Source organism: Spermophilus citellus (assembly GCF_964194105.1).
Source record: "Spermophilus citellus genome assembly, chromosome: 17".
In the NCBI taxonomy this organism is placed as follows: Eukaryota; Metazoa; Chordata; class Mammalia; order Rodentia; family Sciuridae; genus Spermophilus; species Spermophilus citellus.
In genome coordinates this window covers 63800677-63818207 of record NC_138199.1, presented here as the reverse complement: position 1 = coordinate 63818207, position 17531 = coordinate 63800677, and the positions used below count along the sequence as shown (strand labels likewise).

General features: G+C 44.1%; 1 protein-coding gene across 3 annotated transcripts in view; it reads left to right on the top strand.

Annotated features, from left to right (window-relative positions):
• The window catches only part of TEX2 (testis expressed 2), a 112009-nt gene that overhangs the window by 69741 nt on the left and 24737 nt on the right, over nucleotides 1–17531 (top strand). For all 3 annotated transcript variants that reach the window (XM_081271714.1, XM_081271712.1, XM_081271713.1), the window contains 2 exons: nucleotides 759–1006; nucleotides 12024–12170. In XM_081271714.1, coding sequence (XP_081127840.1) covers nucleotides 759–1006; nucleotides 12024–12170 — 395 coding nt within the window. The remainder of the gene's footprint in view (nucleotides 1–758; nucleotides 1007–12023; nucleotides 12171–17531) is intronic.

The window sequence follows — 17531 nt, the reverse complement described above, 5'->3', positions numbered from 1 at the left end:
CAGCTTCTCCACCCTCAGCTCCTGTCCCTTTGTCCATGTCCACCTTGTGGGATTCTCCTGAACCTCTCACCGGTCTCCAGACTGTGCCTGTCCTTACTTCTTTTATATGCTCTTCCTTGTCTCTAAAATGCCTTTCCCCCAGCCCAAGCCAGGAAAAGTGACAACTGTTCCCTGAAGAGACAGCCCAGATGTCACTGCTGTGATATCAGTGCTGGGATTGCACCTCTACAGAACATGTGTTAGAAAAGGCTATGATTTATCTCACACATGAGTTCAAGGGCAGGCATTATGCCTTGGTTTTCTCTTTAGCATTGAATCTTCTCAGAAAGTACTTTATAAATAATTCCTTGAAAGAAAGATGGCATCTTTGGAAATGCCCTGAGCTGTGGATGAACAATTAATTAAATTTCTGCCCACTCTCCTTTGCCCCTGATAGCAACTTCAGGTCCACCCCGACTAGGGCTGTGTCAGTGTTATATTTGACCTTTTCCTGAAAGATCACCAGGCACAAGGGAAAGGAACCCACTAGATATACTTCATCGCTTGGGATTATCTTGAGAATAATATAAACAGTTTTCTATCATTAGAGCAGAAGACATTTTTCAGGATGGGAAGCCACTTGTAAACATATTTTAAGCAGTGACTTGATAGCATTTGGCTGCTTTCTACTGAACCCAGGGGAATTTGTGCTAGTGGGTTTGGTTTACTTGGTCGTTCCTTCTTCATTTATGTTAACAGCTGTCACTTCTTCACTCTAGGGCTTTTGCCCTCCCACAGCAGACATAGCAGTCCCTCGGGACACCTGACCCACAGCCGCAGTAGCAGCAAAGGCAGCGTGGAGGAGATCATGTCACAGCCAAAGCAGAAGGAGCTGGTGGGCAGTGTGCGGCAGAAGATGCTTCTAGACTACAGTGTGTATATGGGCAGATGTGTGCCGCAGGAGAGCCGAAGCCCCCACAGGAGCCCTGTGCAGAGTGCAGAAAGCAGCCCCACAGCTGGGAAAAAGGTAAAGCTCACAGGCTGGGGCCCTCTGCTCTTTTCCCTAAACTCATTTCTTCATGCATGAGGGATTGAGCACCTGTTTTGTGCTAGGCCCCAAGTACATGGTGATGAGCAGGACAGAGAAGGGCCTGCCCTCAGGGAGCTTGTGCTCTACTCCAGGAGACAGCTAGAAATGAGCCTCAGGCAGTGGTAAGAATTGAAGTCAGTTAAAGGGGACAGAAAATGGACTGAACTCAATGAGGGCCCCGGAGGAAGTAACCTTTGGGCAGAGACCTGAGGGACACGAGGCAATAAGGTAACAGCAAAACATGTGGGAGACACGTTCCAGAGGGGCACCAGCAAGTGCAAAGGCCCCACAGCAGGAATATGTTGGGAATACTTAAGGAACAGATAGCAGTGAGGCCAAGGTAGCTGAATAGTAAGCAAGGGTAAGAAAGGGAGGCAGGGAGGCTGGAGAGCCAGCCAGGCCTTTTCAGATCTGTTATGAGGGAAGTGGGAAGCCATAGAGTGTTTGGGCAAGGAGTGACATTGATCTGATTAATTCTAAAAAGAAAAGTGGTTTTCACAGAGGATTGTCTGTAGGAGAGGAGTGGGTGGAACTGGTGCAGTGGAGGGTGGGCTGAGATGCAGGTGGTAACAACAGGTGGTGAGGAGTGGCAGGCTGGGGATAAGTGTTGAGGGAGGAGCTGGCTAGATTTTCTGATGAGTGAAAGAGGAAGGAAGGAGGCAGAGATGACTCCTAGCTTTTGGGCCTGAGCAACTGGTTGATCAGTAAGGAAGGTCACAGAGGTGATAATAGAGGTCTAATTCCTAGGTAACCATGGTAGTCTCAAATTCTCAGCTAGGCATGGTGATGCACACCTGTCACCCCAGCAACTCTAGAGCCTGAGGCAGGAGGATCACAAATTCTAGGCCAACTCTGGAAGACCCTGTCTCAAAAATAAAAACAAAAACTGGAAACCAAATTCTTAGACTCCGATGTTTAGTGCTTTTAAAGATTTACTATGAGTGTGATTTCCAAATTATAACGAGCTGGACATTGACTTACTATCATTTAAGGTAAGATTAATACCTTAGGCCACCGAGTGCCAGACTCCGGTAGGTCCTTGAGTGAGATTACCCTGCTCCCATGAGCACACTAGATGGTGTTCTCTCCATTGTATAGATGGAGAAATGAAGCTCAGAGAAGTTAGGGGCTTAGACTTGCAGCTGCTAAATGATGGAGCATGCATAACCTGTCCTGGGACCCAAGGCCCTCAACTTGCTGTGACTGTTGCATTGGTGGGTCGCTCTAAAGCCCAGCTGGACTTGAGGCCTTCTGCCTCCACTGTGTCCCCATGCTCTGGGGCGCAGTCCCCACCTGTGGAATATGAAGCCTCTTTCTTCTGTAGTCACTCAAATTTCTGTCCTTAACAAAGAGCAGGTAGTGATCACCTCTTGTGCCCTTAGCAGGCCTTATGTTTGGAGGAGGTGACCATCTGACCCATGTGAACTTGTCAAGGCAAAAAGACCATGGGCCTTTGCTGCCCTCCATCCCCTGCCTCTGCCCTAAGTTTTCAGCTATAGTGAAAGCAAACCTCCCTCTAGGCTACAGCGAGGTGATCTAACTCTTCTAGAAGTGTCCTGTTTGCCACTGATAGGTTCTCCCTCCCCCAGATTCCCTTTCTCCCTGGGCCACCAGCTATGTGCATTCACTTCAGACCCAGGAAAATCAGGAGAAGAACTGTACACTGACATGAGAAGATTATTGAATAAAATGCTTGCTTTCCTCAAATTAAAAAGCAAAACAAACCCTGTTTTAGAGCATTGTTTCCTCAGGGTACGCTGTGTGTACATGTTGTGCCACATGGTCCCCGCCCAGCCCTCTGCCTAGTGTTGCTGGGAGTAGGGTGTGGTCTCTAGCCCAAACCTCCTTCTAGCCACCTGGCACTCAGTCCTTGAAATATACAGTATTTTTCACCCTCTTCTAAGTCAGATGGAAATCATTTAAAACCATATTGTACTTCCTGAACCCCTTAGGCCAAGCAGGCAGGGGTGGTTTCATCTTTTCTTGATAATTTTAAGAGTTAGTACAACAAACGGAAACTTTAAACTGTCATCATGCAGGGGCTACTGAGGTCAGAAGGCTCTTGACCTCTCAACCTGAGCCACCCAGACTGCAAGCTCTGCAGTATTTTCTTCCATTTCAGTTGGCTGGTATTGCCATATGGTCTCTCCTAGTTGTTTTTTCCTTGAGCCCTTGTCCCCATCTTCCACCTTCACCCTAGTTAATTTTAGGGGGGGGGGTGAGAGGGTACTGGGGATTGAACCCAGCAGTGCTCTACCACTGAAAAGCAACATCCCCAGCACCCCCCACCCCTGCTTTTTTAAACAGGGTCTCAACTGAGTTGCCCAGGCTGGCCTTGAACTTGGGATCCTCCTGCTTCAGCCTCCTGAGTCTCTGGAATTATAAGCATGTACCACCACTGTGCCCAGCTCACCCTAGTTAATTTAATGATTGATGACTGCTGTGAGCTAAGAAACCAGGGTCAGAATGGTTCAGGCAAGGATCACTGTCTCTGGGGAAGGTTGTGTGAGATTTAGTGCAAGGCCCTCACATCTACTTGGCTTGCCAGAAGCATGTGGGGACTGTGTCCTTGCTCTCAGGGGTCTGGTAGTGAAGATGCTATTGATTCAGGTAAAGGTGTTAGTTCAGCTATTTATTGCTATGTAACAAAAAGCCCCAAAAGTGGTGGCTCCAAGCTGTAACATTTATTTTCCTCAAAAATTTGTGATTGGGATATGGCTTAGCATGAGAGAGCTCTGTCTGCTTCATGCAGGCTCACCTAGAGAAGCTGGACTAGGGGCTGGATCACTTCCGGATGGCTCACTCCCATGGAGGGCACATAGATGCTAATAGCTGATTAAACCCAGCTGGGGCTGAAAGTTGGGGACCTCATTTTCTGTCCATGTGGCCTGGCTTCCTTTAGCACAGTGACTGGGTTCCCAAGGCAAACATGCTTCAAGAAAGAATTAGAATCTAAAGTGCCTTTTATGACCTGTCGTGGAAAGCAAGGGCCATGTCCATCATGCTCTATTAGTATTAGAAGGGGAGGGGCATGGGTTCCTCCTGTTCCCAATGGAGAAACAAAACCTGGAAGAGCATTGAGAATAGGAAATATCAGTGCATCATTTTTGGCAAATAAGACCACAGTACTAATTTTTTTTTTAATTTTTTTTTAGTTGTAGGTGGACACAATACCTTTATTTTATTTTATTTATTTATATGTGGTGCTGAGGATCAAACCCAGGGCCTCACAGATGCTAGGTGAATACTCTACCGCTGAGCCACAACCCTAACCCCACAATACTACTTTTTAAAAAATATATATTTCTAGTTGTAGCTGGACACAATACCTTTATTAATTTATTTATTTTTATGTGGTGCTGAGGATCGAACCTAGTGCCTTCACATGCTAGGCACACTCTCTGAACCACTGAGTCACAACCTCAGCCCCCCCACAGTTCTATTTGTATAATCTTTCATGCTTTTATTTACAAGTCAGTTGGACATGATGATTTTTTTTTTTCCTTACAGTGCTAGGGATCAAATCCAAGCCCTGTACACATGGGCAGATGCTCTATCACTGAGCCACATCCCCAGCCCTGGGGATGTATTAATGTTGTGATTTGAGCAGATGATGGCCTTTCCCCCATCCTTATTGATTTTTATATTTTTTTGTTCATGATTCAAAAAAAGACAGATCTGTACAAAGACATATTCAGAAAAGATTCTTTTCCTATCCTGTGTTTTCTGTCCCTCCATGTTACTCCCACTCACCCCCTGGAGTAAACTGGTCTCCTTAGTCTCTGGTTGTCCTTTCTATAGTTCTTGTTTCTTCTTCTGTCTTACTCAAAGGGTAGTACATGACATGGAATTTTTTTCATAAGTTTTCACTTTTGAAAACATTCTGGAAATCATTCTGCCAGTTCATAAATTTTCCCCTCCCTCTTTAGAAACAGCTACAAAGGACTTCTTATCTTGTGTGGGTGTATTCATCCTCTCTCCAGTATGGGCTCAGAGGTTATTTCTAATATTTTGCAATTACAAACAGTGCTTCACTGAATAACATGGTGAACTCATGTTTTTGCTGCTGTGGGTGTTTTCAGCGTGAATTCTCAGAAGTGGAACTGCTAGGTCAGAAGGCAAATGCATACCATAGTTTGGCTAGATATTGCCGAGTTCCCCTTCATAGGATTGCACTGATGTTCGTTCCCACCAGTGCCCAGCTTCTCCAGTCTGGCCAAATGTGAGCCTTCTGGATGCCATTAGTGCTCATCCCTCCTGCCAAAGACAGATTATTTCTTAGGGTTTGTTTTTGCTTCCGATATCATGAGTCCAAGCCAAGGGACTCAAAGAGTCAGAGTCACAAAGGAAACTTTGAAACTTCCCCAAGTTGCACCATCACATCTTCAGTGTTGGCCACCACCAATGTTTGCTCAAGGTAACACAAGGCTTGGGACACAACTCTGGCCTTTGCCCCCCTTCTCCTCGCCCTACTCTCCTGTTGCCTCTTATGGGTCACAGTCAAAGAATGTCTTTCCCTGAGGGCTCAAGGGTTAAATGGCCATATTCACATATTTGACCCCCTTTCTGTCATATTGCACAGTGCTAAACAAGTCAGACCATTGGCCAGGAGATGAATGGGGTATTATTAATTCACTGATACTCAGGATCCAAACCAATGTTAAAAACACCCAGAGATAATTAGGGACTATAGAACTAGATTTATGTTAATCAATACTATCACTTTATTGGCAGTTATTCTTACCCATAACAATTAAAAAAATAAGTTCAGGGGATTTTTCAGATTGAAGCAACATTAGAGTTATTAAGCTCAAAATTTGAATTATATAGTATCACTATTTGGTGAGGGAGAGGATTTTAATAATAAATCAGGAAACAAACTCTGTTTAAAAATGTGTAAAGGTCGGATAGTGGGGTAGTTTTTCCACTAGTGTATATGACAGGAAGTGACACTCCATTGGCCAGCTGCACTTGCTCAGGGGCGCAAGGCCAGAAAACTGTTGGTTCCCTGTGTCGTGGAGTGGCTGCCTGGGAGAGAGGACTGTGGAGGGGCAAGAAATGCCCTCCTCCAGGTGGGAAACACAAGTGTAGAACACCAAAGTCACTTCCGTTCTCTTTCAGTGGAAGGTTTTAGGAAATGTTAGAGGTAGTATAGGCTGTCCCAGCATAGAGTCCTGTTCTCATCGTTCTGCTTTGCACTCATTAGCCAGTGTCAATGAGCTGGATCACAAGCTATTGCCACCTACTTGGCATTATCAGTTTAAAATTCTATGAGCAAATAGGACTCAAATTGAAGCTAGGAAACCTATCATGGACAAAGCAACTTTTCAAGGCTTCTCTTTTTCCTCTGTCAGAGTAGCCTTTTCAGATCTTCAAAAGTGAAAATGGGAAATGGTTATCTGATAATAAGTAAAAAATATGAAGTCAACCAGGAGTGATGGCACACGCTTGTAATCCCAACAGCTTAGAAGGCTGAGGCAGGAGGATCACAAGTTCAAGTCAGCCTCAGCAACTTAGTGAGGCCCTGTCTCAAAAAATAAAAAAGGACTGGGAATATTGCTTAGTGGTTAAGCATCCCTAGGTTCAATTTTCTGTACTAAAAGAAAGAAAGAAAATTTATAAAGGAGATAGGAATGCCAAGACAAATCAACAGGGGAAAGAATGGTCTTTCTTTCTCTCTCTCTCTCTCTCTCTCTCTCTCTCCCTCTCCCTCTCCCTCTCCCTCTCTCCCTCTCTCCCTCTCCCTCTCCCTCTCCCTCTCCCTCTCCCTCTCTCTCTTTTTTTTTCGGTACTGGGGATTGAACCTGTTGTATTTTACTACTGAGTCACATTTCCAGCCCTTTGATTTTTTTTTTTTTTTTTTTTTTTTTTTTTGAGACAGGGTTTTCCTAAGTTGCTTAGGGCCTTACTAAGTTGCTGAGGCTGGCCTCAAACTTGTACTTGTGATCCTTCTGCGTCAGCTTCCCAAGTTGTTCACCTCACACTCCCTCAAAAATTGACTCACAATGGACCATAGACCTCAACGTAAGAGATGAAACTACACAACTCTAGTAAAGAAGTAAATCTGCTGGGCACAGTGGAGCATGCACACTTCAGTCCCAGCAACTCAGGAGACTGAGGCAGGAGAATCACAAGTTCAAAGCCAGCCTGGCAATTTAGTAAAACCCTATCTCAGAATAAAATTAAAATGGTTGGGCATGTAGCTCAGGGACAGAATATCCCTGGCTCAATCCCTAGTAGTTTGGGGGCCGGGAGGGAGAATAAGTCTTTGTGACTCTACTTTAGGTACCTTCTTAGCTAAGACACCAAAAACAGGAACAGCCAAAGAAAAAAATAGACTTCATCAAAATTAAAAACTTAAGAGAGTGAAAAGAAGACCCATGGGATAGGAAAAAATATTTGAGAATTGCTTTCCTGATGAAATATACACCAAATATATACAGGGGCTTTACAACTAATAATAAAGAGTTAAATAATGCAACTAAGATACAGGCAAAGGATCTGAATAGACATTTCTGCAAAAGATCTAGGAATGACTGATAAACACACAAGACAGTACTCAACACGGTCAGTCATCATAACCATGGTAGATGCCACTGGACACCCACTAGGATGGGCATAATCAGAAAGACAGATAATAAGTGTCAGAGAGGATGTGGAGAAATTTTGGAGCCACTTATGCTGCTGGAGGGACTATAAAATGGGTGACAACTGTGCACAATAGTTTGGTAAAACTACCAGTTTCCAAAAAAGTTAAATATGGAGTTATTATATGATCCTTCAGTTCTACTCTTAGATATGGATCTAAGAGAAAACACAAGTTCACATAAAAACTTGTACACAAATGTTCATAGCAGTTTATTCACAGCAACCAAAAGTCAGAAACAACCCAAATATCAATCAACTGACAAATGAATAAAGTGTGGTAATGCAAACAATAAAATATTGTGGTATAATAAAAAGAAATTATGTACTGCTACAGCACAGATAAACCTTGAAAACAGTATGCTAACTTAAAGAAATTGGTCATAAAAGGACATATATGACTTCATTTGTAAGCTAAGTCTAGATTAGTTAAGTCATGGCAACAGTGTTATTTTGTAGGCTGGTGACAGTGGGGCGAGGACGGGAGTAACATGCCTGCTAATAGACACCGGGTTCTCTGGGAAGATAATGAAAATGTTCTGAAATTGTAGTAATAACTGCAGAACTCCATATATATGCTAAAAATTTCTGAATCATGCTCTTTTAAAATTTATTATTTTTATGTGGTAAAATGTACAAAGCAAAATTTACCATTTAACCATTTTGGGAGGCGGGGTTTGTACTAGGGATTGAACCCAAGGGTGCTTAACCACTGATCCACATCCCAGCCCTTTTTTATATTTTATTTAGAGACAGAGTCTCATTTAGTTGCTTAGTGCCTCACTAAGCTGCTGAGGCTGGTTTGAACTTGCCATTCTCCTGCCTCAAGTCTCCCAAGCTGCTGGGATTACACCATGCGTAGCAGCATTATGATCATCCATGCTATTGCATGAGATAGGATGTTGTTCCTTTTTAAAAGACTGAATAATATTCCATTATATGTATAGTTTACGTTTTGTTTATCCCTTCCTATGTCAGTGGGCACCTGAGTTGTGTGTACATAGTTATTGTGAATAATGGGACCATCAAGATGGTGAACATGTATCTCTGAGATCCTGCTTCCAGTTTTGGGGTATATACCAGAATGGAATTGCTGCATCATATGGTAATTGTGTGTGTAAATTTTTAAGGAATTCCCATACTGTTTTCTACAGAAGCTGTTGAATTATTTGCTTTAAATGGATGAATTGTATAGTCTGTGAATTATATCTCAATATAACTGTAAAAAAAAATACATTACCATATAGCCAGACCCAATTTTGTTTTGAAAAAAAGTTTTGTATTCTTAAAAGTATTTATACACATTAAAAAGACTGAAAGAAAATATAGTAAAGATGTTTTAAATAATTATATCTGGGCAGTAAGATTGCAAGTGTATTCCCTAATGAATGTGCATTCTTTTTATATCGAGAAAGAAAGCAAATGAATCAGGAGAAGGGTCCTCTCCTGGACCAAGCTGCCACTCGTGATACCCCATGACAGCTTTGAGGCTGCAGCTGTGTATGGCCAAACTAGGAGCAGAGGCACTAAGTAAAAAAGCCGGGCTGACCTCAGCCATTTGTAATAGGAAGCATTACAGCAGAGCTGCTCAGTCTTGATAGCTTTGCTTTAGCTCTGGACCAGTGAACTCTACCCCCTGCCACTTCCCCTCCGCCCCCAGCCATCTTTGGGAATCTACCACTTCTAAATGTATGTATACTGTTGAAATGGAAATAGTGAAATGAATATTCTCCTCACATCTCTCCCTGCAGCCAAACGGCAATATTAGGAAATGTATGCGCATTTGTTCTCTAAGCTCTTAAATTTTTATGACAGCATTGGGAATGAGTTCTCCTAGCAGCCTGTTGAGTCCAGATTTTGTTCATAAAGCTTCTTTGATGCATTGTTGGTGTTGTGCTGCTCTCAGGTTTTCCTTTGTTCCTGGTGTGACTATGGAGAGAAGCCTGCATTAGAAATAGGAGCTGTTGAAAAGGAAAATCAACCCACTTGTCAGTTATTTCAGAAATTTTACCACGTCATGTGCCATTGGTTTGGACACACATTGTGAAATAGCCTTTGTTTTTTTACTACTTTATGTAAAATCTGTTTCCTGTGAAAACGAGGATTGTAAAGAAAAGCTGATGAAGGGTAGACTGTGTCTCTTTTAAGGGAAAAGGCAATCTATTCTCTTAGGTAACCTATAAATCTAGATAAGAGGTACAGGGCCTAATGCAGGGAGTAGCTTTGTCCAACCTGAATGTCTTGAATGGGCATTGTCCTCAGATGAGTGCTCTTCTCAGAAGTCTGTAGATGATCTGATGGGACTTGAAGATGGCAACCTCAGAAAAGCTGCACCTAATACCCACGGATTGAAGTGGTGATGTTTAGACAGAAAGAAAATATTCAAACAACACGTACAGTTTGTGGCATGACTAAGTGTTCACTGGTGCAAAATTCTGCCCTTCTGTCCAGGACCTGGTGGTAGCAAACATCTTGGTTAATGTCCAAAGACATGACAGTACTAGAAAATTACTGATAGAATTTTTCAGACATTAAAGAGTGAGGTAGATTCATTTCTTAAATTGAAGGACCAACATATTCATTATAAATCAGGGTTTAAAGTGAGATTTAATAATATTCATGAAGGACCTTGAAAACCACCTGAATTTGAAGGACTCTTAGAACATATTACATTCAGTAACAAGTGATTGAATATGTGAGCGACTCCCCCCACCCAAAGAGAGAGATGACACAGCAGTGGCAAGAGTCATGGACAGATGAGTGCCGAGCTGTCTCTGTGGCCTACGCTCAGGCTCTGTGTCTGGTCCACCTGGGTCAGCCCCTCAGAACTCTGGGCTTCAGAAGTACATGCCACAGACCCTGATGGTTCTCACAGGCACTCAGACCTGCTGGTGTTGGATCCATGGGCATCATAGCGTGAGCACACAGCCGTGACAGGGTCACAACTACCACTTCCTAGAAAGGTCGGGCCAGTGCAGATGCATGAGTCGGAGGTGGGAAGGGAGTGGGTGTGCAGGGCATGTGGCAGGACGGGTGCACTTATGTGTGCCACAAAAGGAGGGGAAGAGCAAACGATTCACAGATTTCTACTTTTCTAGATCTTTTGATCTTTACTTTTCAAAGCTCATGTCTCTAAGTCTGTAGTCTAATTAGTGACCTCAGCCCAAGGAAAAGGGGGCCACTAACTTCTGCTACTCCACACCCGACTCCAGCACCCCCACAACATACACACTCCTCTCCTCCCTTGAATAGATGCAAGGTTCCCATCTTCTAGGGTGAATGTGAATGAAACAGCCTGAGGAGTCTGTCATAGGGCTGGTGTGTGGTCAGTGGACAGCAGCAACAACGGCAGTGTGGAAGCCGCCAGCTACTGAATTCTGAACTCATCACCTGCTGGCAACCACTTAAACCTCACAGTACCCTCCATGTGTGCTTATGCTTCCTCCTCCTCCCGGCTTCTCCCTCTTCCTCATCCTCCTCTCTTCTTTTTTTGCTTTGTTTTAGTTTGGGTTTTGGTGCTGGGGACTGAATCCAGGGCCTCGCCCATGCTGGCCAAGTACTCCACTGCTGAGCTCTAACCCCAGTCCTTCTCCTCCTTTTTCCCCATCCCTTATCCTTACCAGGCCAGAGTCCATGGTGACTAGCCTAGGAAACTGTGGAGACACAGTTCTGCTCACACTAGCCACAGCAAATATTTCAGACAGATTTTAGAGTGGGGAGAGGATGAGGGGGCTTCACTGGGCAGAGGTTGGAGAAAACAGCTGCCCTGAGAGCAGCTCTCTCATCCAGCCCATGGTCCTTCACCCCACCTCTTCATCTCATGGAAAGAGGCTTCTAAAACTCTTGATGCCCACTCAGCTTAGTGTCTCAGAAGGACCTCCCCCAAATATTTTGACCTTGCAAGAATTAGGCCAGACCTAAGAGTCGGGCCACAGGGGAACTGAGGACTGCCTGGATGAGGACCAGCTAGGGACAACTACACATCCAAGCCTGGGATGGAAAAAATGACATTTGATCAGATATGTCCTTGATACTGTGGGAGGCAGGGCATTGCAGCTAAGCTATTTATGTGGAATATTAGCTGGCTCACAGGAAGACTGGTGGAGAAAGGAAACGTTTTCCACTGTGATGGCAGCTTTCATTTCTCCCTTTTCTATTCACCAGTTAATGTGAGGCTTGTCATTTATAGGCAAGAAATATGTCTCATGCAATCCTCTGATTCTGAGGGAGGGAACTTCAGAATTTATTTATTTATGAAAATAAGCACCTGTTGCCTTCCAGCTAATTTTGGTCACTTTACTTTTGCCAGTTGCCAGAGGCTCCACCCTCTGAGGAGGAAGAACAGGAAGCCTGGGTGAATGCTTTGCTTGGAAGAATATTTTGGGACTTCTTGGGAGAGAAATACTGGTCGGATCTGGTGTCTAAGAAAATTCAGATGAAACTCAGCAAAATAAAGGTATTGCTTTTTACACAAGAGACTTCTATTTTCCTACTTCTTAATTTCTGGACATTTTGTATTCTGTGTCCTGAATGAAAAATAATTTAGTTTTAAGCATTTAACACATCAGCTAATAAGTTGTTCTCAAACAACACATCTGACCCAGATCACAGACTGACCTTGATCTGATGACTAAGTGTATCTGGGGACTGAGTGAACTATCCTGTTTACTTTATTTCTTGTGTTGTCACATAATTATCCACTCTAGGTGGTAGTCCAGAATTTATTGGGGAAAATGTGAGCTCCTGAAACTGATTTGTCTTGAGTAATTCTGTTATGTTTCAGTAAGAAACAAATTTAAATTGTTTGTCCAGAGCCCAGTCTGAGCCTCGCAGTGGTCCAGACTACACAATACTCTCAGAGGAAATCCCAAACTATTGAAGACCCCTTTCTGAGCCACACTGCTTCCCACAGCTGGGAAAGTTAGGAGCTTCACTCAGAATCTGTCTGCAATGGACCTTACTTTTTGGCCAGATGGTACTTTATTTTGGGCTTTCTCTGCTGAAGAAGCATTCCTGGTGCTCAGCCAGCTCTCTTGTGAGTGAGTTTAAACTGCAAAAGTATTCCTCATGACAGTCATTAAAGGATACATCTCGGGGCTGGGAATGTGGTTCAGGCGGTAGCGCGCTCGTCTGGCATGCACGCGGCCCGGGTTCCATCCTTGGCACCACCTACAAACAAAGATGTTGTGTCTGCCAATAACTAAAAAATAAATATTAAAATTCTAAAAAAAAAAAAATGGATACATCTGCCAACCGAGGCCTTCTGGAGGTTCTTTAAAAGTATATCTTTGACCTGATGAAGACCCAGCCAGGAAGAGAGTAACATTGGTCTCCAAGTCTTCACAGCCTGTAGCTTTTATTAGTGGCTCTATTTTTTTTTCTTTTAGATCATAGATATCTTTGAGAAGCAGAAACTTATGGAGAAATGTACACTGGCACAGAATTTTGCCCACAGTTTCAAAGAGTTTAAGAACTTCAGGTTAAGAAGCTGTGGGCTAAGGTAGATTCGAAGGAAAATGTGGGCATGGGGTGCTTCTGTTTGGTATCAGGCATTCCCCCAGGTGAAGAGCAGAGCCTTTTCTGTCTTGGTTGAGTTCTGCTAAGTTCTGTTGCCGTCTACAAGCCAGCATATTCCTTTTTCTGACCCCAATAAAGAGGAGGAGCAAATTTCCAGACAGAATTTGGGGCAGGGCTTTTGGAGTGTTCTTCAACAAGTGTCTGTCAGTGTGTTCTTGAGGCAGGTTGAGGGTTGACTCTACTTTTGCTAGCCAGTCCCACCCAAGCAGCTATGACCCTCTGCGTTGGAATATGAGACACCATCAGCCAACTTAGAGCCCACTCAGCCTCTTTAACACCTTAGAAATGACAGAGGCTAGAATCCCATGTCAAGGCACACGGTCAGAGCTGCCCCTGCGATTTTTCTGTCTGTCTGGGGTTCTTCTCTGAGGGCTCTGATTCCTAGCAATGTGAAAAAGCAAGCAGGGTTTGTTTGAGCTCCAGACAGAAGCTGCTCTCCTTATGCACAGTCCAGACCGATTGAGAGGCTTGTTCCACTGTTCTCCCCAGAGCCTGAAGTTTATGGTGCCACTGTCCCCATGGTAGACTCACACCAGAGTAAGTTAGGGAAAGTTTTCTATTTTCATTTTCTCTTTTTGCTGGTCAAATAGGCTTTTGCAATTCACAACCAACTTCCTTTTTACTTTTTAGAGGTCAGAAGTACTAAAAGGTTAGAATAGACAAGGGTGATCTAGATCTAGCAGTGTGAGAATTCAGAGTGGGGGTCTGTATCCCCTCCATTGCTAGCCACACCCTCACCCCCTACCTGAGCTGCTGCATAGTGAAGTGCCCTGATCACCAGAGGAGACCCAGGCATGGGAATGATCAGAAAGGCAAAAGAAAGGTACCAAATTCTGCACCTGACATCATCATTTGCCAGAAGAACTCATTACCGCCAACTAGCCCGTACCTCTGGAGGGTGCTAACTCTTAAACATAGTAGTGAGTGGGTTCTGCTTAAACATCTAGTCAAGAACCAGAAGGGGAACAGAAGAGTGCCTAGAGGAGCCTGAGTTCCCTGTGACATAGACCTCCCACCTCCTGGTTTCCCTTGACGATTTGACATATGGAGAACTCTGCTGGCCTTATCCTGGAATCTTATATTGTCACCCTTACACATGACAATAAGTCATGCGGTAACAGAACAGCCTTGTGTGTGCATCTGGTGCCCCAGGATGGGTTTCAAATAAGCTGGGTTTCTGCCCCAGTAGCAAATGCACTCTGGGCCTTGGTTGCTGCTTGAATACAGCCTTGGGGCCCTCAGGGGCTCTGCCTGTGTGAGTGAATGCTCTGTCATTGTACACAGTTTCTGACTTATCACCTGCCGACCTGAGCATTGCCCATACATCTGACTGCTCTATCCCAGCGAGTTTATTCCGGAGGGTCAGGAGCACGCCTGTGGGTTTCTGACTCACCACGAGGCCCATTGGGTGAGAAGAAAGGTTTCTGGGTGAACAGCACAGAACGAGCGATCTTCTCTTGCCTTGTCCTACAACATAGGAAGGAGGCTGTTCTAGGGTAGAAAACTGGATAGGAGGGGTGTGAGGAAGGGTGGTTAGAGATATTCTAGATTCTTGAGGTTAGGTAAATAAGTGAGTAAGTAGGAAGAAAGGCTCTGCTGATGGCAGTCCCCATTGTGCTTACTGATAGTAAAGCTTCATCTACCCCCTGCCACCACCTCAGCCCTCAGTGCCTTGAGGCCCCTCCTTTGTCTCAGGGCTTATCCCAGGTCCTTCCTTTGTCTTTTCAGGGACTGTAGGGTACAGGATGGTATAGTGGAGGGAGGTGTGGCACAGAAAAAGGAACACAGTTACGTTCCTAGTGTGGCTCATTGTCAGACTTACGTTCCCATAGAAACACTGATGGAGGTGGCCTGTTCCTCAGCTAGCCCCAGGAAGTCTCTCTAACCTGGCAGGCTCCTAAAGTGCTGGGACTTGAAATGACAGTAACAAAAATCACTGTGTAAGTGTGTGAGATTTTGAGTATTTCCTTGGCCACGTACATTTTTGCGGGTTGATAGGGGTCAGCCCCACTTGCAGCACCTATTCTTTGGAGAAAGGTTTCCAAATGCAGTAACCACCAATGCAAAAATGCACGCATGAATGCTGCCTCTACTCACATTTTGCTCATTGAAGACATCGGAATCTCTGTAACCTAACCCCTCCACCCCCGGGAAAGATCAGAGGTGCAGTTCTCCTCATGAACCCTGCAAGTTTATGCTTTTCTGTATAGAATCAGCTGAAGAGGCCCAGCCAAGTTAGGTATTAAGTCTCTGCCTGACTAGATGCTACCTCATTTCGTGGGAAACATTGTTTATTTTTAAATTTTTAAAATCTTGATTTTTATTTGAAATTTTACAAAATTATTCCAGTGTTCAACTGGTAAAATGCTCATAACTCAAAAAATTCTGGGAGGAAATGAAAAGGAATCAGACTTTCCAGATTTAAAATTGTGTAAGAGTTGGGTGCAGTAGTGCACACCTGCAATCCTAGAGACTCAGGGGGCTAAGGCAGGAAGATCACAAGTTTGAGGCCAGGCTTGGCAATTCAATGAGATCCTATCCCAGAATTAAATAAAAGGGCTGGGATGTGACTCAGTGGTAAAGTGCCCCTGGATTTAATCCTCAGTACCAAAATAAAAAGAAAAAAAAAATAATGTATTATAAAGCTAAAATAATAAGAGCAGTTTGATAGTGGCAGAAAAAAGAAAGTCCAGTACAGAATTCCAGGGTGTTGGGAATCAAGTATTTAAAGGTGGTAGTATAGGTTAGTAAGGAAGGTATTGATTGTTCAGTAAATAGGTTGAGATTGCTGACTAGTCATTTAGGGAAAAAATTAAATTGGATCCCTAATTTATACCTTACACAAAAAGAATGGATAACATGAAATTCTAAAAAATACATACATAGCTAGGTATAGTGGCACACACCTATAATCCCAGCTACTCAGGAGGCCGAGACAGGAAGATCATAAGTTCGAAGCCAGCCTGGGCAACTAAGAAAGATCCTGTGTCAAAATTTAAAAAATAGGGCTGGGCATATAGCTCAGTTGGTAGTGTGCTTGCCTTGCATGCACTAGGCCCTGGGTTTGATCCCTAGCAACACACACACACACACACACACACACACACACACACACACTAATAATAATAATAAAAACAATAAGAAGGACTGGGATGTAGCACAGTAGTGGTGCTGGTAGTAGTACTAATAGTAGTAGCAGTAGTAGTGGTTCAATTCCCAGTACCACAAAACAAAAACCATATATAAAAATCCAGATGGAGGAAATACAATTGAATTAGCTGTATAATCTTGAGATCATGTTGGAATTTCTGAGTATGTTACCAGTGCTATTATGATATTTTTTCTAGAATAAATTCCTGCTGATAAATTAGGAGGTGTGTTTTAGTCGGGGTCCAGCAGGAACCAGATGGCATGCTCAGATGAGTGACTGGAGGGGTCATGGAGTCACTGCTCCTTCTGGTCTCTTGGATGTTATAGGGCCTCCTCCAGCCCAAAGATGCCTTCATGCCAGTTGATGAGGCCTGAGCTTCTGTGTGGATTTAGCCCCTGCCAGAGTGTTAGACAGTGGGCTTGGTTTCACTCATCTTTCTTGGTCTTCCTGGGCCAGCACAAGTGGGGAGCTGCGACCCTTCCTGAAGGGCAAGGCAGGGAACAGAAATCAATTATCAGAAATTGGGCAGGGTAGCTTGTGGAAAGGGCTTCCTCTGTCACAGGAGGTGTGACCTTCAGTGGAGGGAGAGGACAAGTGCTTAACTACGCTCTTCCCTATCCAGTGGTGTATCCCATGACCAGGTACAGTCAGAAGCCAAGGGGCAAGACAACCAGGGATGCAGTTCTCACAGACCAGCCTCTCAGGCTAGGGGTGGGTATGACTGTAAGGGACAAACAGAAAATATCCAGCACAAGGCCAAAGAGATGTGATTTCTTACAAGGGTTTTAATGGTGAGTTTTCCTATCAGAAATGTAGTGATTTCCTACCGGACACTAAGCACTAGTCAGCTAAGAGAGCTCCACATCCCATGCTTCAACTCTGGGCCTTCTAATCTCGCCAGTGTGGCTGGCTCTGACTCCACAAGCAGGTCTCTGGTCAAATGCTACTTCTCAGAGAAGCCTTCCCTGACTCTGTAGCCAAGAGAGCCACCCTTGACCGAGAGCACCACACTTCCTATGTCCCATTACCTGCTTTACAAGATTATATTATTTGTCTACCTATTTATCCCTCTCTACCTCCCCAGGTTTG